At 48.0% G+C, this 22,251-nt stretch overlaps 2 protein-coding genes and 1 long non-coding RNA gene across 4 annotated transcripts in view; 1 reads left to right on the forward strand and 2 right to left on the reverse strand.

Annotated features, from left to right (window-relative positions):
* On the reverse strand, window positions 1-7,647 carry PA2G4 (proliferation-associated 2G4). Its single transcript, XM_043890406.1, has 13 exons — window positions 7,376-7,647; window positions 5,438-5,566; window positions 5,102-5,207; window positions 4,943-5,012; window positions 4,474-4,566; window positions 2,960-3,023; window positions 2,639-2,717; window positions 2,380-2,458; window positions 2,166-2,299; window positions 1,774-1,868; window positions 1,543-1,670; window positions 1,334-1,387; window positions 1-1,115 (listed from the first exon to the last, which is right to left on the reverse strand). Exons 1-13 carry the CDS (start codon window positions 7,461-7,463, stop codon window positions 1,050-1,052), a joined length of 1,185 nt encoding a protein of 394 aa, XP_043746341.1. The 5' UTR covers window positions 7,464-7,647; the 3' UTR covers window positions 1-1,049.
* LOC122685533 lies at window positions 7,631-20,210 on the forward strand. 2 transcript variants are annotated; one of them, XR_006338432.1, is made up of 2 exons: window positions 7,631-7,934; window positions 19,880-20,210. It is a non-coding gene; the product is annotated as an uncharacterized LOC122685533 (long non-coding RNA). The 2 variants fall into 2 exon arrangements; XR_006338427.1 differs by having other exon boundaries at window positions 7,631-7,909.
* ERBB3 (erb-b2 receptor tyrosine kinase 3) overlaps window positions 8,616-22,251 on the reverse strand; it is a 20,723-nt gene continuing 7,087 nt past the window's right edge. The window contains exons 8-28 of the mRNA XM_043890393.1: window positions 20,852-20,965; window positions 20,630-20,750; window positions 18,469-18,542; window positions 18,226-18,316; window positions 17,571-17,776; window positions 17,121-17,250; window positions 16,830-16,920; window positions 16,518-16,672; window positions 16,073-16,126; window positions 15,591-15,732; window positions 14,781-14,900; window positions 13,615-13,713; window positions 13,236-13,421; window positions 12,914-13,069; window positions 12,577-12,652; window positions 12,248-12,394; window positions 11,823-11,920; window positions 11,542-11,730; window positions 11,315-11,386; window positions 10,604-10,898; window positions 8,616-10,418 (exon numbers count right to left, since the gene is read on the reverse strand). Of these exons, the coding sequence (XP_043746328.1) occupies window positions 9,898-10,418; window positions 10,604-10,898; window positions 11,315-11,386; window positions 11,542-11,730; window positions 11,823-11,920; window positions 12,248-12,394; window positions 12,577-12,652; window positions 12,914-13,069; window positions 13,236-13,421; window positions 13,615-13,713; window positions 14,781-14,900; window positions 15,591-15,732; window positions 16,073-16,126; window positions 16,518-16,672; window positions 16,830-16,920; window positions 17,121-17,250; window positions 17,571-17,776; window positions 18,226-18,316; window positions 18,469-18,542; window positions 20,630-20,750; window positions 20,852-20,965 (3,137 nt within the window). The 3' untranslated portion in view covers window positions 8,616-9,897. The remainder of the gene's footprint in view (window positions 10,419-10,603; window positions 10,899-11,314; window positions 11,387-11,541; window positions 11,731-11,822; window positions 11,921-12,247; window positions 12,395-12,576; window positions 12,653-12,913; window positions 13,070-13,235; window positions 13,422-13,614; window positions 13,714-14,780; window positions 14,901-15,590; window positions 15,733-16,072; window positions 16,127-16,517; window positions 16,673-16,829; window positions 16,921-17,120; window positions 17,251-17,570; window positions 17,777-18,225; window positions 18,317-18,468; window positions 18,543-20,629; window positions 20,751-20,851; window positions 20,966-22,251) is intronic.

Genomic DNA, 22,251 nt, shown 5'->3' on the forward strand with positions numbered 1-22,251 from the left:
TTATGAGCAAATCCAAATTTATTTTAATGCCATGTCATTTTCAATGTGTTTAAAAACCTCATAAGTTAGTGGGAGCCCTAGTTCCCTGGGACAGCATGCCAGAGGTACTGAAAGGTCACCTTTCTCTCCAAACCCCTAGCAATTAACCCAAGTCCACAGCTTCAGAAAGCCAGGAGTTCTGGTTCTTCAGTCTGCTCCTCTGGTTACACATCTTTCTTTCAAGGAAGGGAGATCAAAGTATTTCAAACAGGGAACAAAACCACAGTGGAGCCTCCAGCTCAGGTTTCTAAGAAGATGGAGCAAGGGAGGAACCCCACTGACTTCAAAGAAATGGACAAGGTTGAGATGGATTACTTCTTTACAGCCTTGTGGAGGGAGGAAAAACTGTCCTGTAGAACAAAACTGACTACAAAGATTTACAAATGAGGATCCAATTGACAGATGAGAATCCATTGGTAAATGCAGGCTCCAGCTCCTAAAAATGGGAGGGGCCTGGCTAGACAGCCTGGATCATAAAAGGAGTCTGCCACAGGTGAAGAAAAATAGTCTGAAGAATAGCTCCTCTCTATTTTGAGGCCTGATAAAAGACTTGGGGAAAGTGGGAACAGAGAGAGGAACAAGCCCCAACAGATGGGAAAATGCTGACACTGGAGTGGTATAAAAAATTTCATCTGAGTTTTCAGTGGTGGCGGCTGTGAGCCTCCTCCCGTTCTGTTGTAGGGCCATAAACCTGAACCAAGCAAAGAATAGTAGAAAAAGGCTAGAAAGAGGGGCTTGAAGACGATGGGTTTTGACTCCTGATTTTATTATTCAATTTCTCTTTTCTATTTAAAGTAGTCTTCGGTGGCTGGGAAGCCTGGCCTCCCAAGACCAGAGTCAGTTGGAGCTGGCTGTTGTTGGACGGGGGCTGGGACGGGGGGCTGGGAGGGGGACAGGGAGACCCCGCTCTGCTCGCGGTCCTGGGTGGAGAAGTCGAACTGCACTTCAGAGCCTGGGGTGTGGTGGGAGGGGATGAGGCAGGAGCAGCAAGCTGGGGGAGGGGACCCACCTCAGTCCCCAGCTTCATTCTCTTCTAAAGTTTCCCCACTGGTAGCATTCTCTGCAGTCTTAGAGGCCTACATTCATGGAAAGGAGAGGGAGAAGGTGTGTCAGTTTCCAACAACTTAGGGTACTGTCTGGGGGACCAAGGACAAGAATATTCCTAATTCTCTAGGTCAGGGCTGAGATGGGGAGAACTAAGGACATACTGACACCTGTACCCCCACCATGACCCAGGAAGGTGAGTAAAGATGGAGCAGGTTCACCCCACAAGGGAGGGATGATCATAACAAACCTTCTTTTTTTTCTTTTTCTGGGTTTTCCGACTTGCAGAACTCTGGAGGAGGGCCTGCAAAACAGAAGGAGGAAAACAAATTTTGAGGAACATGGAGCAAATGCCAAGTGTTACTCTTGGCCCTGTAGCTCTTCTCAGGACTTCCTGTCACTCAGTCCTCACTCCCAAAAAAACTGCCAGGTCCCCACTCCTTTCCATCACACACTAACCTTGAGCTCTGCATCCTGGACCTCCATCTCAGACTTGTAAAGGTCAGGCTCAAAAGGACCACTGGTTATCCGCATGGGGCCATTGGGCATAAGCAGAACTGTAAATTTAAACTGGGCAACAAATTCACCTATGAGAGAAACAAAGTGTTTTGATAGAATGTCCCCTTGCCTTCGAGGAGGAGGAGACCATAATCGAGGGCTTCAAACTACAACTCTCTTCTCAGAACTCACCCTCCTTCTCATAGAGAACATTAAATGGTTGTAGCAGCTCATGTTTGGCGCACTCCACCACACCCATGCGGGCCTTCTTCTCATCTTCAAATGCTCTGGGGAGGGAAAGACAAATTCAGGTAGCCTTAACTCCCTGTCATGTCTTACTACTTTGTTCCTGTTTTTAAATAATGCCTACTCTCAGGCAGAAGTCATGCATAGGATTGCTTTTTTTTACACTACTTCCTAGGAGAGGGAGAAGGAGAGAAGGCATGCATGCTGGCTGGAGCTATAAGTCTAGGTAGAAGAGGAGGGAAGGAGGGCAAGCGGGGTGGGGGGAAGGAAAGAGATCTGGCTGTACGGTCTACGGGTCAGACTGCTCCAAGTCCTGTCCGCGCTAAGTGCAGTAGTACCTTAAAGTGAAGGGCATGGCATCAAAACGCCTTTCGACCTCACTGAAGAAGGCACGGGAAGTTTTCATTTTCAGGCCATACTGCTTAGAGGGGTCTCTCTTGTAAATGGTGGTTCTCTGTCCTGCATCCTTGGCCTATAAAAGATCACATTTGATCTGGTGCTCTTGGAACCCGCAGCCTCCCCTCTCTGCTGGCTCTGGTAAACGTTCATCACCTTGCCCTCTCCTGAGCTGACGAGAACATCCACAGCATATACTTCATGTACCTCAAATTCAGCTTTTTCATGGTCCTTCCTAAAAGGAACGGAAAGGGAACAGTAAGGAGCAATAAGTGGTTCCTGGAGCTTAGAAGAGAAGGTGGATAAGACTAGTCCAGGTTAGAAGAGACGGTCAGATTAGCCTGGAGTATGGAAGGAGAAGTTCATAACTAGTCTTATATGACAGAAGGTAGAGGATGGGATACAGAGCACCTACTTCTGCTGGTCTGTGGGATTCTGGATAATGGTTTTCTCTCCATCGATGACATGCTGCTTCAATTGGTGTGACAGCATACCTGCAGAGAGGACAAAGCCTGTGGTACCACTCATTTAGAATCCAGAGGTTTCCAACCCACATACCCAAGTAGAACCACAGAGCAGGCAATGAGAGCAAAGTGCCCAGCTATGGAAACTCAGGGCACTGAGGTTTGGGGCTTGGATTATGCCAGAGCCAGGATGGATGCTCAATGGAACAAAAGTCTTATTTCTGCTAAACCACTCATACTGAGACCCTCAACCCCACTATCTGAAGTCTCACCTTCTATTGGTGTGCAATTAAATGAGTGAGCAACTTTGTTCCAGGCTTCTGTCACTTGTGTGTTCTAGAAGTACAAGATCAAATAAAATGTAAAATACCAGGAACTAGGATGTTGTCTACTATGAGAAGCAGCAGCACAAAAGAACTGAGTTCTAACATCCTCCAGCAAATGCAATGATTCTCAGTAATTCTTCATTTCATAGCCCTAGCATCCTACAACCTAAAAATCAAATCTGCATACCATTTTACAAAGCGCTTTCACAAAGATGGTCTACTTATTCAACAATTCTGTAAGGTGACTAGTGCCAACAATTCTATATGGTAATCTACATCCTAATCTGGAGGAGGAAAATGAGGCTCAGAAGGGTTACATAATTTGCTCAAGGTTAAACCAGTTAACCAGAAGAAGCTGGTATAAACCCAGGTTTTCAGATCACAGTGTTCAGTCCATGATACCTGGCATTCTAACCTGTTGAAAGGGTACAGAAAGTTTTATTTTCCCCTCTTTACCTCTTTCAGTCATGATCTGATCCTCACCTAAATTATAGTTAAGAAAAAAAGGAAAGTGAATTCCCAATCATAGGTATTATTAAATTGTATGTCAGGTACTGTGATAATCACTTTATATGGATCATCTCAATCTTCACAACCCTGTGAGAATGAGGCACAATTTAATTTTTCCCACTTTATAGATGAGGAAGTTTTGAAGTTATTTCATTTTAAAACAGTAGTGGGTGGTAATGGGATGAGAACCCAGAAAGTCTCATGTCATAGCTAGACAATAGCCACTACATTAATAGTATCTTCCAACAATAGTAAGTGTATAAATAATAAAAATAATCAATATGTAAAATAATAATAGCTGACAAAAGGGTTAACTATGTGCCAGGTACTGTTCAAAGTGCTTTATAATAGTTATTTGATACCACTGCAAGAAAAATACAACAGAGGCTGAAGTAAAAACGATGCAATTAAGTGATAATGGGGACAAACGGATGAAAAGGGTGAAGAGAGCACAGAAAAAGAGGATGCTTCACGTATTGAACAGGTTCTGAAATCTAAGTGTTAGACAAAGTCTCCACTGATAGTCTAACAAGTTACTGTATGAATTCATGAGAAATTTATGATCCCTGGGCTTCCTAATATTGTCTTGCAAGTGTCTTTGGCCTTTCTTTGCCACCAATTTACTGGTACTATTATTATTTTTGTGTTATAAGCTTTTAAAACTTAGTTTTAATATCTGTGTTTTATTGTGAGCTATCTATCTCAAATTATTTCCGGGAACAATACACATCCAAAACATGAAAAAGGAAGGATCTCTATAGGCTCCATGAGAAAAGGATCACACATCCCCTTACAGAGAGCATCATACCACCTAAGGTAGGCACTAAGATTTAACAGCTCTTCGGTTTAAACTCTTAATTCCTGCCTCTTCTCTTTCAGTACAGAATAGCAGTACATCCTGAATGCATCTTTGGCTCTATGAAGCTTTGGAGTTGGACTAAACAGCTCACCTGATTTCCAGGTTTGACCAGGCGTAGGGCAGCTTCAGCACAAAGGTGAGCTGCCTTAATGACATCTGCTTTCCGCCCTGTTACTTGGGTCCCCTGTAGAGGAGGAAATGTAGTCAGCGCCTTCCCAAAAAGCTGATCAGTTAATATCTGTGTGTCCATTATATATCCACCCTTTCCCCTTTGATTTCTCTGCTGCTGCTGCTAAGTCGCGTCAGTCGTGTCTGACTCTGTGCGACCCCATAGACGGCAGCCCACCAGGCTCCCCCGTCCCTGGGATTCTCCAGGCAAGAACACTGGAGTGGGCTGCCATTTCCTTCTCCATTTTATTTCTCTAGAGACTCTCAAAACTTAATGTGGTGGTAGTAGGAGAGAATAAGAGGCAGTAGTGGGGGGGGGGGGCAGGGAACAGCAGCAGTGGGCCCTCCCCAACCCCCCACTGGCTGAACAGAATTCAAAGCAGTCCACCGACCTGAGCTACACCAACCACAAAAGTGTGAGCCACGTTAGCGATGAAGCCGTCCACGTGGACCCCAAGGTCGCTGAAAGGCAGAGCAGAGCCCAGCGTTAGCGACGGGCACGGCTGTGCATGCTGAGGAAGGACACGCGCTCTAAGACGGGTCAGGCTTACATTTTGACCAAGTCGCCCTCCTTGAGCACGTAGTCCTGGTCGCTCTTCAGCGGGGAGAAGTGACAGACACAGTTGTTCACCGAGATGCTGGTGGGAAAGGCGACGCCTGTGGAGAGACACAGCCTGACCGCCCGCTCGTGCTCGGAGCCCTCCAGCCCCTCCGAAAAGTGGATGCGTTTTCTCCAGGGTCTTGTTTAAGTCTGATCAGTCCCCTTGCCATTCCACATTTCCAAATATCTCAACCAGTGCTGGGGTAAAGGTTGCATTATTACAATAAAACAAACAGGACTCAATAAAGGTCAAACGTAGTTAATTAGTAGGGGATTGGTTTTTTACCTTTCTTCATTTCTTTTTCTTTTTTGAAAATCTTCCCCGTTTCTTCCATTATCATGGCATCACCTTTCTCACACAGGCTCAGTACCGACACACCTGAACAGGATGCTTCCACCAAAGACCGAAGTACCCCTGGGAACAGAATCCCATATATCAGTCCTGAATGTGTTGTCTAAGTTAACGTCCAAGAAACACCTAGAAGTTGGACTTAAGAGTTTCTGAGTCCAACTTAGAAGTACCACTGCTCTAAGGATAAAAAGAGGAATATGTTTTGCCTCTTAGAATGTACCTACCTGTCGTCTCTATAAATCTCTACCTTTCTTTCCTGAACTTCAAAAAGCCAACACTCCCTTTCCTCCTTTATATAGTGTGACAGCTAGGTATGCACCACCTGTCTCCTAGGCAAGGGAGGCTTTCCAAAGATGATACCTGTGGTATGGTAGGACAGATTTATGAACTTCAAGGACATTCTCACCAAGATATCCAACACATGCAAAGCAGACTGGAAGAAATTTATAGGCATCAGGGACAACAAGAAGGTAGACATACAATTGCTGACTCTAAGCTGATGTGTTGTTAAATGCTACCTTCTTCCCTTCCCAGACACCCCAATTAGGGGGTGTTAGTAATCTCAATTTATGTAGACTTATTTCTTCAAATAACAAGTCAAGAAGACTTATCCTAGGTCCCTGGGCTTCAGCAAACTCTGCTTATAGCAGAGCTCAAAGAAGTATGTGACCCAAAAGTTTCAAGCTGGTACTGGGAATCACAGGTGCCTCAGAAGTCATAAACTGCAAGAGGGAAAACTTTTTTTCTGATTTAAACCACCACATATCCATTGTGTTACAAAGCATTTATTCTGTTCACCGATCCCCTCTCCATCGTCCATCCTGGACTTCAGATTTTATTTTTGTGATCCAAGTTTTGGTGATTTTCTTAAAGTCTGAAAAACTCAGATTTTCAGTCACAGGATCAAAAGCATCCTAAATGCCTATCTGTACTGTCAAAACCATTTAAAAGCCCAACGACAAGCATTTTGTGTCCCCCTAACTGGGTTTTAAATTGGAAAGAGAGAAAATAGCAAGCGAGACATCTGCAGAGAGTGGCAGGCAGCTCCTGAGAAAGTCAAGAGCACAATCTTATTAAGGATGACTTCTGAGATTCTAACTTCAGACCCCCTTTAACAGCACTATTCACAGGTTTGACTGGCGGGGTGAGGAGGACCTCAAAACGCTCCTAAAGTTGTGAAACACCTAAGATCAAATTAGACGACTAACTAAAGCCAACTCCGCAGACTGGAGGTACAATGAACAACTTCAAGAACAGTCAAACAAGAGTTATGGGGTGCTCTCTAACGGTCCATGAGCTGACCCTAGAGTAGAAGGCGGCCCCCATCAGGGAAGGAGTTTAAGTAAAGAACGAAAGACTACAGCAAAGCACGTGGTAGGCAAGCTGGTGTCAGGCACGTAGCGGAGGAAGGTAGCCGGCCAGCCGCAGGGGACCTGGCAACACGTGCCGGCCAGGCTCCTGACGGCGGGGAGCCGCGACAAAATAGAAGCGCTTCCTTTTCGAAGTGGTCTCGCTGCCACCAATATCAGAGGCAGAAATGTGAACTGAAGCGTGAGTGGCAGAAGGTACACCTCGCCTTCTTACCAACGGCCTAGGGTCGGAGCTGGCCAGGGGCCCAGCTCTGCTCTTCTCCCAGCCGCCCTGCCGACCGTCCGCCAGCATCTCCAGAGACTCCAGCCCAGGCCCAGCCTCTCGGGTCCCAGGCGCGACACGGAGTCTCCCCACCACGCCACCTCCAGCAGACCTGAACTGGGCCCTCACTAACCCACACTGCGTGACCCCACCGCTCCAGCCCTCAGAAGCCAACCCGTCACCGTCTCCCTTGACTCTCCCTTCCAGCCTCGATATCCGGACCCCTGAGGCCGCACTCACGGTTAGCGATGTCGCCCCCCATCTTATACTTGGTCACGACCAGGTCCTCGGCGATAGTTTGCTCCTGTTGCTCGTCCTCGCCCGACATCTTCCCACCGCCACCACCACCGCTGCAGCCTCGTTTCTCTTGAGCCGCCGCCTCTGTCGCCCTTCTCAGCCACAAGCTGTGAACAGAACCCCTTCGATCCGCGAGGAGACCGCGAGCAAAAGCGCGAGCAAGCTAGGGAACGGGAGGGCGGGCGAGAGCGAGAAACTGCGAACGCGCGGGCTGAGGCGCAGGGCACGCTGGGACAACGAGTCCCTCCTACTGCCAGCCCCTAGCCGCCCTCGCGGACTACCGAACTACAATCCCCAGCATGCTTTTCGCGCCCCTAAGCCAGGCCCTGGGGCCTTGCCCTCCGAGGGCCTCGCACGCTGGAATCGCCGAGCACGCTGGGAAGGGTCAGGCTCCGGCGGGAAGGCGGAGCCGTTGGAAAGCACGAGGGGAAGCGTGGTTTCTCCCGGAAAAACCATATTCACCAGGAACGCCGAGCGGTAACCCGTAATAGAGCGGGGCGGGGTAAGGGAGGAGGGGCGGAGCTACGGCAGGGAAATAGGTTTGAAGGCTGAGCGGCGGGGTGGAGCCGAGGCGAGTTGGGAGGATCGTTAATAAGGGTGGGGAGGTGGGATACGCCCTTTCATGAGTCCCTGGAGCTGCCGGCGAGACCGGCTGGGCCAGTCCTCAAGTCCTCAGGTGCTGGGAGAACCGGGAGGGGCAGAGCGGGTGTGGAAAGAGATCGGGAGTCCGGGAATTAGGGTCTGCTTGGGCAGCCAGACTTCTGAGGGACTATCCCGATCTACAAACCGGACTCCCACTGAAGGTGGCACTGTTGTTCTAACGACAGGCTTTGATGGCATCTAGGGGAGGTGTTCAGAGACTTCTTTAGAAGAGAATGAGTTTTAAAACATGAATTTCAGTATTCTACCTCTTAGGACTTTTTCTGACTTCCCCGAACGTGTTATTTGCTTTGTTATTCCCAGTTGGTTGCCCTATAGAGATTTCACAGTAAAACCCTTAAATGAAAAGGACTGTGCTCTATGCTTGTCTTAAGGGAATAAGGAAAAGTAGGGATGGAGACAGCGACATGGGGCCCAGTAGGATTGTCAAGAGACAGAAAGAAGCATCCACTGCTGAGGGACAGGGAAAAAGAGTGTTCTATCTCATACACTTTGACAGGTTTTCATTTGACAGACAGAAAGCTGCAAAACTTTGGCATTTTTATTCAGACGTATAAAAACAAAACAAAAAATTTCAGAGATAAAAACAGATACCCCAGTTTCCCATCCAAAGGGACAGAGGTCTGAAGCTGGGTCCTCTTTCTATTCATACTGGAAGCTTCCCACGACTGGATGAGAATAGCTCCTGAAAGTGGCTCTTGGGACCCCTGTGAATCTGTCCCTTGGGTGGAGCTCATATACAGCACATGTAGGCTACGGTTTACACAGAGATATCCAGTTATTTTTCCTTCTGACCACCCCCTTCCACTTCCTAGGATAAGAAGTCAGGGTGAAGGAGGAGGCTACAGTAGTTGTTGGAGTTAGACTTGATTCAGTGCAAAAACAAGAAGACGGTGCTCCTTCCCAGGGCTCTGGCTTACATCCGTTTTCCCTGATACCTTACAGTAAGCGCACGTGCGTTGGGAGATTTTAAATCGACCTGCTGCTTGATTTACTTAATCTCTCTAAGGCTCCTCTGTCCATGGGATGCTCCAGGCAAGAATACTGGAGCACGTTGCCATTCCCTCCTCCAGGGGATCTACCCGACCCAGGGATCGAACCCGTGTCTCCTGTGTCTCCTGAATTGCAGGCGGATTCTTTACCCACTGAGCCATCAGGGAAGTCCCTCCTTAAGGCTCAGTTTCCTCATTTGTAAAATAGGATTATACCTAGGTCACAGAGTTGGTGTGAAGGATGAAGTGAGATATAGGTAAAGTTTAGCAGGATGCTTGGCACATACTAAATGCTCAATTAATAGTAATCATTAATATCTACTCCCAACCTCTTTCTTCATTCCACAAGATTTCACTTCTCATTCTTTCTGCGGGGTTAAGGATCGTAAGCCAAAATTTTCCTTTCCCCTGCCAGGTTCCCCCCTTTCCTCTTCCTTTAAAGTCTAAAGGGAAATAAAGGCATACTTTAAAGCCTAGTGTCAACAAGTCAGATTCTAAGAAAAAGGGACAGGAGTAATCCTTCATATCTCCAGGGAGTTCCCCTGAGGAAGCTGAGGAATGGGATTGGGAAAGCACACAAAATAGGGAAAACCATCTCCTTTCCTGGGATCAGGAGAGAGAAAAAGTGCACAGCTGGCTACATAACCAAAGAAATTTGTGTCAAAGTGTTTAAGGCCTCCAAACTTTGAATGGAATTGTCTAGGACTAGGAAATGGGGCTGAGACCTGTGAGGGAGAGAGACCAAGAAGAGAGTTACTCTCCAAAGGCACTAGCTGCCATCAAATGCTCCCTGAGCACCTCAGCGAGCAGGGGCTATATTCTCTGGGCATTAGCTTTGGGGAAAAGCCTGCTATGCCAGTAATCAGGGTTGTCAAAGGCAGAGTCAGTGGCTTCTAAACTACGTAAAGTTTTGAGGCGGGCATAGTGGACCTGGGGACCATGGAATACAGGCCCCTGGAAAGCTCTCATTTCTTCATACCCTTGCTCAGAGGCTGGGCAGGCATCCATGGCTGCATAGTCCCCCCCAGGACCTCCTCCACCGCGTCGCCGATTCATGTATTCATAGTCCTCGTCTGGAGTTGTGCTGGCATTGGGCATGTTGGGTACAGGGTTGAGCGGGCAACTCTGTGTGCTGCCCAGGGAGGCACTGAGGTCTGACCCCACATCCATGTACTCGTAACCCAGCTCCTCGAGGGAACTGGGCCTAGGGGGACGAGATGGGCTGCACCTTCTCCTCCGGTTCATGTATTCATATTCCTCATCGTCGTCGTCTTCTGTACCCAGAACAGAACTGAGACCCACTGAAGAAAGAGTGCCTTCCCGGGAGGAGGTACCTAGGGGTAGAGAAGAGAGGCTAGGTACGTGGTATTCCTTCATGGTAACAGGCAGTGGGGAGTAGAAGGGTGTTAGGAAAAAATGAATAGGGAAGGATATGCTCAGAGAAGACAAAAGGATTAAGAGGAGCCTGCAGAAGGAGGATTAGAGAAAGATTTGAGGAAAGCACCGCAGAATCAGGCACCTTTGATGTGTGCATCTGGCATGACATAACCATTGACATCCTCTTCCTCTAAGCCTGGTGGGGACTGTGGGGTGACAGGAGTAAGCAGGCTGTGGCGCTGGGAATGATAGGCACTGTCTCCTCTTGGCCGCGGGCTCCGGCTCCGGCTTCTGCACATAGACACCTTCTCCTGGAGCTCAGCCTCGGAGCCTGTCACGTGGCCCTCCGATGATTCTGATGCCAGGCGTCCCCGTGGCACTGGGTGTAGAGAGGCTGGCCGGGGGTACCGTTCATTGCCTCCAAAAACTGCAGACTCCTAAGGAGAATGATACATGGTGATTTACACAGAAACGAGGGAAGAGAAATCTGTTTAGGAAGAGATTGGGCTGTTCAGCACCTTCTGCTCTGTAGAACCCTGATCAAACCAGAGATTTCCAAAGTCTCCCCTGCCACTCTACCAACCCTAGGGCATTGCCACCCAACCTCTTGGTATCCTCTTTTTTAAATTTTTTAAAAAATGTTTTATTTTATACTGGAGCCTAGTTGATTAACAATGTTATGTTAGTTTCAGGTGTACAACAAAGTTATATGTTCATCTATTCTTTTTCAAATTCTTTTCCCAACTAGGTTGTTACAGAATCTTGAAGCAGAGTTCTCTGCCGTATAGAGTAGGTACTTGTTGGTTATCCATTTTAAATATAGCATCTTGGCCTCCTCTTAAACAGACCTTACCTGGCCAACCTCCCCAAGATTTCCCTGGTTCATAGGCATATATCCAGATGATGGACTTATAAGGCTCTGGCTCTAGGATGAAAACAGTGAGGAAAAGGTTTAGATTAAGAGAGAAATCTGCTCACTGCAGAGGCCTTTGAGTAATTAATATGGACATCTGTGGGGTTCCTGAGGGTGCACGTACACAGATGGCTTATAAAGTCTTAGGAAACTGGAAAGTGTCTTACCCCGCGTGGTCGATTAAGTGTTCCAGCTGGCAGGCTAAGGGCAGAGCCTAGTGTGGTTGCCAGATTCTCCTCCTCTGCCTCCAGCTCCAGGTCCAGGTCTAGTTCTGGCTCCAGCTCTACTTCCTCCAGTTCCTTGTTTGTCAGAGGCGGGGGCTCTGCCCCAGGGGAAATTCCAGGCCCACTCTCTCTCTATGAGAGCAGGTGATTGTTAGGGTAGATCCTGGCTCCAGCCAAGTTCCCCTTTCTCTAGATCTCCTTGGTACCTCCAGGTCCCTGCTCACCTTTATGACCAGATACCGTGGTGGGTCTCGGGCCATCCTGGTGAACTCATTGGCTAGCTCTTTAAAGGTTGGTCGAATGTTCTCATCAATCATCCAACCTGGGGATAAGATGTAGGAAGCAGAGCCATAAGAGGGGAGTGGAGTAGGGAGTAGGGAGGGAAGTCACTTAGAAAATAGCTGATGCTTTGTTCCCTCCCCTCATCTTTGTGTGGAGAGCCTGACGTCCAACAGCATCACAATACTGTGGAGAGTGCTTAATGTTTATTGGGCAGAGACCATCTGGGGCTTGCACCGCTGTTCTGGGTATTCACTTTTCATCACTGAGCATTGTTGATCTGTGCCCTTATTTTTCTTTTCTCTTCAGTTCAATGAAGCAATAATGAAGTAAAAAAAAAAAAAAAAGCTGAGACCAGCAGGTAACTCACACTTGACCATGACCATGTAGACGTCAATGGTACAGATCTGGGGCTGTGCCAACCGCTCCCCCTTCTCCAGCAGGTCTGGTATTTCAGCCAGTCGCAGCCCTGCGTAGGGCTCTGCCCCAAAGGTCATCAGCTCCCAAACTGTCACTCCTGGTATAGGAAGACATGACTAGTTGATGGCAAAATAGTAGACATGGGCATGCAGATGAAGGGAAGGCAGAACTTGATCTGACCCAGGATCTGAAGAGCTTAGAGATTCTAAGAAAGGGTCTCAAAAGGCAACTTTGGAATTTGGGCTATTAATATGATGGTGGGCATCCAGATGGACTGACCATAGCTCCAGACGTCACTCTGGTGTGTGTATTTCCCAAAATGGATACTCTCCAGGGCCATCCACTTAATTGGAGTCTGAGGGATTAAAGACAAAAGCATTACCAGCTGATTTCTACACATTGTCTTAGCATTTCTAAACCCAGGTTCTCCATTGTTCTTTCCTTTTTTGCTCCCTAAATTTTTATTTCTGGTGTCTCCAGGTTCCTCTCCTTGAACTGATGGAGAGCATCAGTTGGCCGGGTCTGATGGCCTCTGAAGGAGACCGCAGAGCACTCGCTCCCTGTCCCCGTGCCTCAGCCCACGCCCACTCCTTACCCAGCCTCCGCACCACCTTACCTTGGATTCACTGTACAGTAGCTGCTTATCATCAGGGGGCAGCAAGTCAGCAACCCCAAAATCTGCCACCTGAACCTGGCTGGGTGATTTCAGTAGCACATTTCGGGCAGCCAGGTTCCTATGCACCATGCCATGTTCCTCAAGGTAGTACATTCCCTGTAGGGAAGGAAGTTTTCTCAAGCTTGGAGAAATGGGTTCTCAATTGAGCCCCAGAATCATCTCAAACCCTCAGGCACCTCTCAGCACTTCCAACCCCGGGGCCCCTCCCTGCAGGCCCATAGGCAGCTCCATCTTTAACCCCCTGCAGGCTCCCCGCGCTCACCTTGGCAATCTGCACTCCCCAGTTGAGCAGCAGCTGTGGCCCCAGCGCGGCCCGGTGTTGCCTCACGTGGTCCAGCAGGGAGCCCAGAGGCAAGTACTGCGTGACGAGCTGCAGAGACGGCCCCGGACACAGCCCCAGCAGCCGTACAATGTGGGCGTGGTCGAGGCTGCCGATGGCCAGCATGTGCTAAAAGACGCAACAAGAAAGGTCATCCTGGGAACAGACAGGTCCACATAAAACCAGACCAGGGCTCCCCCAACATTCAGGGACGTCTCTGTGGCTAATACAGTATCTACTAACACAAGACCGTGTTTCTACATAATTATATCTGATAGCTATCCTCTCCTAGTGACACGCCAAAGACCCTGCCTTCACTTACGTCCGTCACAGCTTGAAAACTTTGCCGTCCGCTCTTGTCCTCAATGACTTTAATGCAGACTGGAATCTTGATTGATTCACCCTCAGGAATCCACACACCCTGGGAAGTTTTGGGCAGGAGTCAGCCTAAGGTCATTCTCCCCAGGCTGCTCCTTTCCCTGGATCTTTTCTTCCTTCTTCCAGTTTCATTGAGGTATAACTGACATATACTACTGTATATGTTTAAGATGTACAGCATAATGACTTGACTTACGTGTATCATGAAAAGATTACCACAATAAGTTTAGTGAATATCCATCATCTGAGAGAGAAACAAACTTAAATAGAAGTTTCTTTCTTATGATGAGAAATCTTAACTTTTAAGAGGATTTACTTTCTTAACTACTTTCATATATAGCATACAGCAGTGTTAATTACATTTATCACATTTTACATCACTTAGTGGGCTTTCCCGGTGGCTCAGCGGTAAAAAATTTGTCTGTAATATAGGAGCTGCAGGAGATGCAGTTTCAGCCCCTGGGTAGGGAGATCCCCTGGAGAAGGGCATGGCAACCCACTCCAGTATTCTTGCCTGGAAAATGCCATGGACAGAGGAGCCTGGCAGGCTACAGTCCACGGGGTCGCAAAGAGTCAGACACAGCTGAAGCAACTTAGCATGCATGCACATCACTTAGAACATATTTATCTTATAACTGTAAGTTTATACATTTTGACTGCCTTCATCCAATTCCTCCTCCTTCTACCCCAATTGAGAACCTGGGCTTCCCTAGTGGCTCAGAGGTTAAAGCATCTGCCTGCAATGCGGGAGACCTGTGTTCAATCCCTGGGTTGGGAAGATCCCCTGGAGAAGGAAATGGCAACCCACTCCAGTATTCTTGCCTGGAAAATCCCATGCACAGAGGAGCCTATGTGGGCTTACACTCCACAGGGCAGCAAAGAGTCGGACACAACTGAGCCACTTCAGTTTCTTTCTTTTCTACCCCATCTCTGCTTCTGGTAACCTCCAGTCTCTCCAGTCTGACCTCTTTTTTTCTGAGTTTGCTAGTTTTTGAAGTCTGACCTAGAACACTGTTAAAAGGTATGTGATGAAAAGCTCTCTCCCCGATCTCTCCCTTCCTTGCTCTAGATCCTCCCCTCACCTCCCCAAACTTCCTGTGGGCCACTCACTTTGTGCACACTTCCAAAGATGCCGGAGCCCAGCACTTTAAGCTTCCTCAGCTCCGTTTCTTTGAAGACTCGGGCCAAGACTTTGTTAGCCTTCTCACTGGGATCCAGAGGCTCTACACTCTGCAGAACAGATGGGAAGGAGGTACTCAGGAAAGCCCACTCCCATGTCCCTCTCCGGCCCCCTCGCCACAGGTGCCTGCCAAGAGCTGCAAAGCCTGAAGGGGTGGGAACAGGAGGAGAAATGTCTCTAGTCTTAGAAAACGTTTCAGGCCTATTGGGGAATAACAGACCTTGAGGACTGAGGAAGTTGTGTTCATGAGATCAGAAATCAAGAGGGCTGGATTTTCCCTTTGATGGAGGGATAGGGGAGAGGGTTGGTAATACTATCACCTTGATTAACTTTTCAAACTTTGAATTTTTTATTTTATATTGGAGTATAGCCAATTAACAATGTTGTGATAGTTTCAAGTGAACAGCGAAGGAACTCAGCCATGCCTTGAGTCCTTTTATATATTTTCTGTTTTTCACAGCATTTTCACATACATCCTCCTTTCACCCTTACAGCCATCTTGTAAGGATGTTACTGTTTCCTCTGTATATGTGCATAAACTGGCAGAGAAGGAAGGTAACTTCTTCAAAGTCACGTGGCAAATTAATGGCAAAATCAGGAGTCCCCCATTTCTCTGGGCAGAGTCCTTTCTGGTGGACCATACCACCTCCTTGAGGAAAGGGACCAAGGCTTTGGGGAAGGAAGAGGCTCTCCAAGGGAGATGGTATAGGGCACATTTCCAGGGTAAGATAGGCACTCACCTCACCCCGTTCCAGGTAGCGCCTCATAGCCCTCTTATTCTGAATCTGGCGTCCACGCCAATAGAGAAAAGTGCTGCCCAGGATCAGGAAAATCACTGCCAACCCTACTACCACCGTTAAGGCCATTGCCAGATGGGTTTTGCTGTAGGACAGAGAAGCCCAGAATTATCCTGGGTCTACGCTTCCCATACAAATGTCATTTATACCTGTACTAAACGTATAGAACAGATCTTGGGCAAGAAGTTAACATGCACATCTGCGTATACTCTTGAGCAATAAAGGGGCTAACCTAAATCTCCACCCCAAGACTACTGCAAGTTGACTTTAGGAAGGCAGGCCAGAAACCTGGATTCCTGTGTCCCTGAGTCCCATGACTGTAGCCTATATATAGAAGGCCAGAATGAACAGACTCAACTCTTTGCAGGAAGTAACTGCCCTTCTCCAGATATCCCCAGCTCCCTATACCTCTAAGCCCACCATACCTGATCAGTGGCAGCAGTTGGCCTAAACAGTCTTGTAGCTCTGGTCCCTTACACCTGGAGAAGAAAGTCAGCTCCTTAAATGCGAGCTTGGGAGACTCCCAAGGGAGGCTCAATTCCAACAACCTCAACATATAACATTGTTTCAGACCCTTCCATGGCATCCAGTCCTGGAGCCCAAAGCATATCCCAAGACATGGCCCCCATCTCTGGCTCAGCACCCTCCCTGAGTCCCTCTCTTGAATGACACCCCCGAGTTAAGGCTATACCAGGCATCTCAAATTGTGTTGTCATTTTGAGCGGTTACTGAGTTTCCCTTTCTCCAGGGCTTTACCGCACAGCTAGGAGTGGTTCTTCCATCACAGTTCCTCTCTGGAAAGCTCTACTTTCCCCCTTGTTCTGTGCTCCTGCCCCTCTTCCAATACCCTTTCATCATCCCATCACTGACCCCTGGGTGCAGTTCTCGTGACAGGGCCGGCATTCATTCTGGGCATCTGGGTACTTGTAGATGGGACCCTTGGCACCGAGGACTCCAAAGGGGCAGCTGCTCACGCAGTGGGGCCCGTCTCGAAAACTGGCACACCGGGCACAGGCATCAGAGCCCTGAGCAGGAGAGAGCGGGTCAGGGTCAGCGCCACACGCCCAGCAAGAGCACACCGATCTCTCGGCTTCCTGCGGCCTCCCTGTGTCTCTCTAAGGCCTTGGACTTTGGCCACAGCGGTCCCTCTCTCCCATAGAGATCCCGGCGCTGCTACTGTACCGAGCCATTGCACGTGGCACTGCCCTCCATGGGCTGGCATTCCGGGTGGCAAGAGAAACATTCAGCTTCACGGGCAAACTCACGAGGCTCCCTGGGTGGGGGGCGGGGGTAAAGAGAGGGGAGTCAAATCCAAGGCCTGACCTGCCCTGATCCCCCAACCACAGGGCCTCCTACCTAATTCCTGCCAAGGCACATGCAGCAAGCTGGCTAAAGGCTTTCAGGTGCCACCTGAGCATCTTCCCCCCACGGCCCAGTCCCCCTGCCCTTCTTGACTCTCTTCCCTCACTGTACCCGTTCAGGAAGTTGCAGTGGGTGACACAGATGCCTCCTCGGCTGTAGTTCTGGCAGGACAGGCACTGGCCAGGGCCTGGGCCCCAGCATCCTCCAGAGCACAGTGGATCACACACTTTGCCCTCAGCCACTGGAAAGGAAGGGCTGGGTTAGGAGGAGCCTGAGGTCTCCTAACAAGCCTTTTCCTCACTCTTGCTCATCACTGCTGCTGCTGCTAAGTCGTTTCAGTTGTGTCCGACTCTGTGCGACCCCATAGATGGTAGCCCACCAGGCTCCCCCATCCCTGGGATCCTCCAGGCAGGAACACTTGCTCATTACTATTTCCAGCCTAATGTCCCCCTCTCCTTGGCTCCATCCCTCATCCGTTCTCCGACTTGCAGGGCAGAATAGTCCTTACACCCCTCTCCCACCTGACTCCACCACCCATCTGTCCTGGGCCCTTTCCCTCACCGCAGTCTCTGCGGGGCCGATTATGCTTGATGTCCAGCCTCTCTTCTGAAGGCCCCCGGAGCAGCCTGGTCCAGTTCAGGGCATGGTGGTAGCACAGCTGCCTGTTGGCGCTGATGTAGATACGCCCAGCACTGATTTCTCTCAGGGATCGGAAGCCCAGAGACGTCACATTCAAGTTCTTCATGATCAACAGTGAGAAGCCCCGACTGTGAGCAAGGATACCAGATGAGAGGGGAGACCACAGAGGAAAAACTGACCAGGCTTTGGATTCATCTTCCTTCAACAGATCTGCTCTGAACTAGTCACTAAGAGGGACTTCCCCTCCTGTAGCCTTTGCCCCATCAAACTCCCACTGTATAAGCATGCCTGCTAAGTCGCTCAGTCATGTCCGACTCTTTGTGACCCCATGGACTATAGCCCACCAGGCTCCTCTGTCCATGGGATTCTCCAGGCAAGAAAGCTGGACTAGTTTGCCATGCCCTAACGGGATCTTCCCAACCCAGGAATCGATCCCACATGACATCTCTGTCTCCTGCATTGGCAGGCAAGTTCTTTACCACTAGTGCCACCTGGGAAGCAGGTATGAGACCAGACCTTATATTTCACTCAAGATGCCTAAGAAACAGAATTCTTTGCCTCCACACCCCGTACTCACTTGTAGAGGCTTCGGCCCCCAATGGTCGTCAGGTTTGAAAAGACACTGAAGTTGTGCATGTGGGGAGGCCAGGACTGGATGTTCAGGTATCCTGCAGGGACGGAGGAAGGCGTGTGATGGGGAGTCTCCCCGTCCCCTTCTCAGCTGCTTGGGACACGGTCTTCTCCAGTGATGACACTGCAGTTTGTGCCCGCGGCTCATCTGGCGCTCTCAGAAAGGGCAGCCTCTTCCCCTCCCACTCACCCGTGATCTCCCGCACTGTCCGAAAGACATTGAGCTTCTCAGGGTCCAGAGCAGGGATCTTGTGCCAGGGGTCTCTGGAGAGAACAGTGAAGACCAGTCAACAAAGTAGAAGCATAACCTAGTAGCAGTAGGCATGCCTAGTTTCCAAATACCATTCTTCACTAGAGCCAGCTTGAGCGGATCAAGAATAACTGAACTGGTTAACTGGAATAATGATTCTAACAGACTATGAAACACTGACTCAAACCAATATCCACACAGATCAAACACACCAACACGTAAATAAACAGGAAGGAAAGCCTCTGCCTAGTACCAGAATGCCAACAAATTGGCATCTATTTGTGAGGTACAGGAAGGCCTGGTGTGCTGCAGTCCATGGGGTCACAGAGAGTTGAACACAACTTAGCAAGTGATCCACACAACAACAATGGAGTTAGAAAAGCATCATCTGGCAATTCTCATAAAAACTGGTTCCGGGGACTTCCCTAGTGGTCCACTGGCTAAGACTCCACACTTTCAATGCAGGGGGCCTGGGTGTGATCCCTGATCAGGGAACTAGATTCCACATGCCACAGCTAAGACCTGGCATAGCCCAATAAATATTTAAAACACAAAAAACTGATTCAAGCAAGTATCTCCTCCGAAAATACTTAATTGAAAAGGGAAAATAACTTTAGAAAAGCTGGCAGACACCACCTTAACCAAATGACCAGAGGCAGCATCACCAGTAGTGGGACAGATGACCATCACGGGCCTTCTTGATAGGATGCACTGAGACCACGTCTGTAGTGTTATCAGAAATGCCTAACTTGAGAGGGAGGGGGCACAGCTAAACCTGTGGCTGATTCATGCTAATGTTCGGTAGAAACCAACATAATTCTATAAAGCAATTATCCTTCAATTAAAAATAAGTAAATTTTTAAAAGAGGTACAGATTTACAATTACAAAATAAGTCACGGGGAGGTAATATATAGCATAAGGAGTGTGGTTAATGTAATGATTTTGTACGGGGACAGATGGTTACTAGACTTCTGCTGATATTATAGTGCATTTAAATGTCAAGTCACTAGGCTGTACATCTGAAATTAATGTAATATTGTATGCCAACTATATTTCAATAAAAAAGATTTATGTCTAAGTGTGAGGAAAACATCAGACAAACCCAAACTGAAGAACATTCTACCAATCACCTGACCTGTACTCATCAACAATGTCAAGGACATGAAATGTTACAGATTAAAGGAGATAATGGATGTACATGTATGATCTGGGACATCAGTAAGACAATTAAGAGAAATCTGATTAACATCTGTAGATTAGATAACATTTTGTATCAGTGCTAATTTCTTGATTTAAACAAATGTACGGTGGTGTACGGTGGTTAAGTAAGAAAATGTTCTTGTTTTCAAGGAACACACACTGAACTGGCACTGGGGTGAGAGGACACCATGTCTGGAAATTTACCTTCAAGTGGTTCAGAGAAACAAGAGCGCATATAATGAGCGTGTGTGTGACATGTGGAGAGAAATGACGAAGCATGTGGTACACTGTTTGGAAGAGGCAATGGCACCCCACTCTAGTACCCTTGCCTGGAAAATCCCATGGACAGAGAAGCCTGGTAGGCTGCAGTCCATGGGGTCGCAGAGTCGGACACGACTGAGCGACTTCACCTTCCTTTCTTTTTTTTATGGTACACTGTTAACACTTGGGGGATCTGAATAAAGACTATGTGGAAAATCTTTATTAGATGTAATACTGTCCAAAGAGGTGGCCCTAATGTCTCTCCCTCTCTCACACACACACACTGTAAATGCTGTCCTACGGACTGAAACGTGCCCTGCTCTTTGTGGCTCCATACAAGGAGCAGAACTAGGTGAAACAGCTGAAAGTCATGGGGAGACAGATCTTTATCCAATTTAAGAACACTTAGAAACCTTTAAGGAGGAGGCCACTCCGTCCCTGTCCCTTGCCATTCAGGTGGCTGAGCTGCTCAGGGGTGTCTGAGGGGATTCAAGCCCTGGGGAATTAAGCACTGTCCGGTCCTTTGTGACTGCTAAGACTATGATCTAACTTCCTGATCAGCTCCACGTACAAAGGCTTGAACCGGTGCAATGAACTGTGAGGGGGCTGATGGGGTGGGGGATCAGAGGAATCTCTCACCCATTGAGGCCAGTGATAAGAAAGTCCAGGTTGCCCAGGATCTTGGTGCAGTTCACGAATCCATCAATGTTGCTCGAGTCCACAGTCTGGAAGCGGCTCCCAGAGCCTGTCCCCTCACAGGCTGCAAACACAAGAGGCTCAGTGTGGGGATGAGGGGTCGGGGCTGCGTAGTCTCAGGGGAAAGGGTCTCTCTTCACCAACTCCTTTCCATCTCGTACTCACCTTTCGGGCACAGACCCCCACAAGGTTCACACATCTTGAGTCCATTTTTATCTACTTCCATCTTGTCAGGAGGACAGGCCCTGACACAAGATGTCTGATCCACCACAAAGTTATCTAGGAAAGAGGAAAGAGATGAGGGAGGGACACCGCCAACGACTAGCTGAACCTCCTCCCTCCTCACCTGCAAGGGTTTGTTCCAGCTTGACCACCCGAGGTTCCTTAAGTGCTGTCTCATGGATTAGAAAGGCCCTCTGCTCTTTGGATCCAAAAAGCAGAACTAGGAGCAACTGGTGGAAGTCATGGGGAAATAGATGGGGGAATAGGACATAGGGGCCATTTGTTAAGGGTGACGATCACAACCCATTGCCCTTTACACTCTCAATTAACCTCCCAACTTGATCCATTTCACCTCCTAAAATTGCATCTAGGGAATTTCCTGGCAGTATAGTGATTAGGACTCCGTGCTTTGAAGGCTCGAGTTCGATCCCTAGTCAGGGACATGGCCAAAAAAAAAAAAAAATTCATCTAAAACCCTGGTTCATATTGTGGGAAGAAGCACAAATTAAGGGGTAGGATGTGCTTACCCCTGGGATAAGATGTGTAGCAGGAACCAGTCTGGCAACATGGCCAGGACTGCCACTCAAAGTATCACCATGGACTTAAAGTTTTATTTAGCCTTCATTTATACCCTTGAAGTTGATAAAGTCTTGCATTTTATTAGTGAAGTTGGAAGATGTATCATTTGTTTGTTGTTCTGTCCCCTCCCCCAATATTAAACGTGAAATTTGATTTGTTTAAACTCTGGATGAATCATAGCTTACTTTGCATGTCCAGCTAATTTGCTTCTATACATTTTCTTTGATTCTCTTTCTCCTTCTCTCAGGGTTTTTACTCAATATAGATGTGTGTGTATAGATACATAAATAGATAGATTGATCTTCATAAAAGTTTTTTGAGGTGCAAGTTTCTCTGTTTTGTTTTTCTGTGTGATTTATGTACATGATGCTGAGATTCAATCACTACATAAAACTCCTGGCTGTGAAAACAAAACAAAAAACCCAAAGGACTGTTTTTCCCACCAGCTCCGGGGAAGCTATGTGTCAGTCGGATGCTGGTTTCAGAAGGATTCACTGTTCCTTCCATTCTCTTTTCCTCTTTCCTCTAGAAAGAAGCTGACCCTAGTGATTGCAGCCCATGCATTAAACAGGACAAAATAACAAATGTGTGGAATTCATATCTTTCTAAAGGGAACTTAAAAACTGCTGCTACATGTTATATACAAAATTGGTTTACACCACATGAACAGAGAATCCCAAGTTCAGTTTTGATACTTTTCCTTCCTCTTTCTTTTCAGTCATATAGTACCTCCAAATTCAAAACGAGAAGAAAAGCTGTTCTGC

The sequence above is a fragment of the Cervus elaphus genome, chromosome 3 (genome assembly GCF_910594005.1).
Source record: "Cervus elaphus chromosome 3, mCerEla1.1, whole genome shotgun sequence".
Classification (NCBI taxonomy): Eukaryota; Metazoa; Chordata; class Mammalia; order Artiodactyla; family Cervidae; genus Cervus; species Cervus elaphus.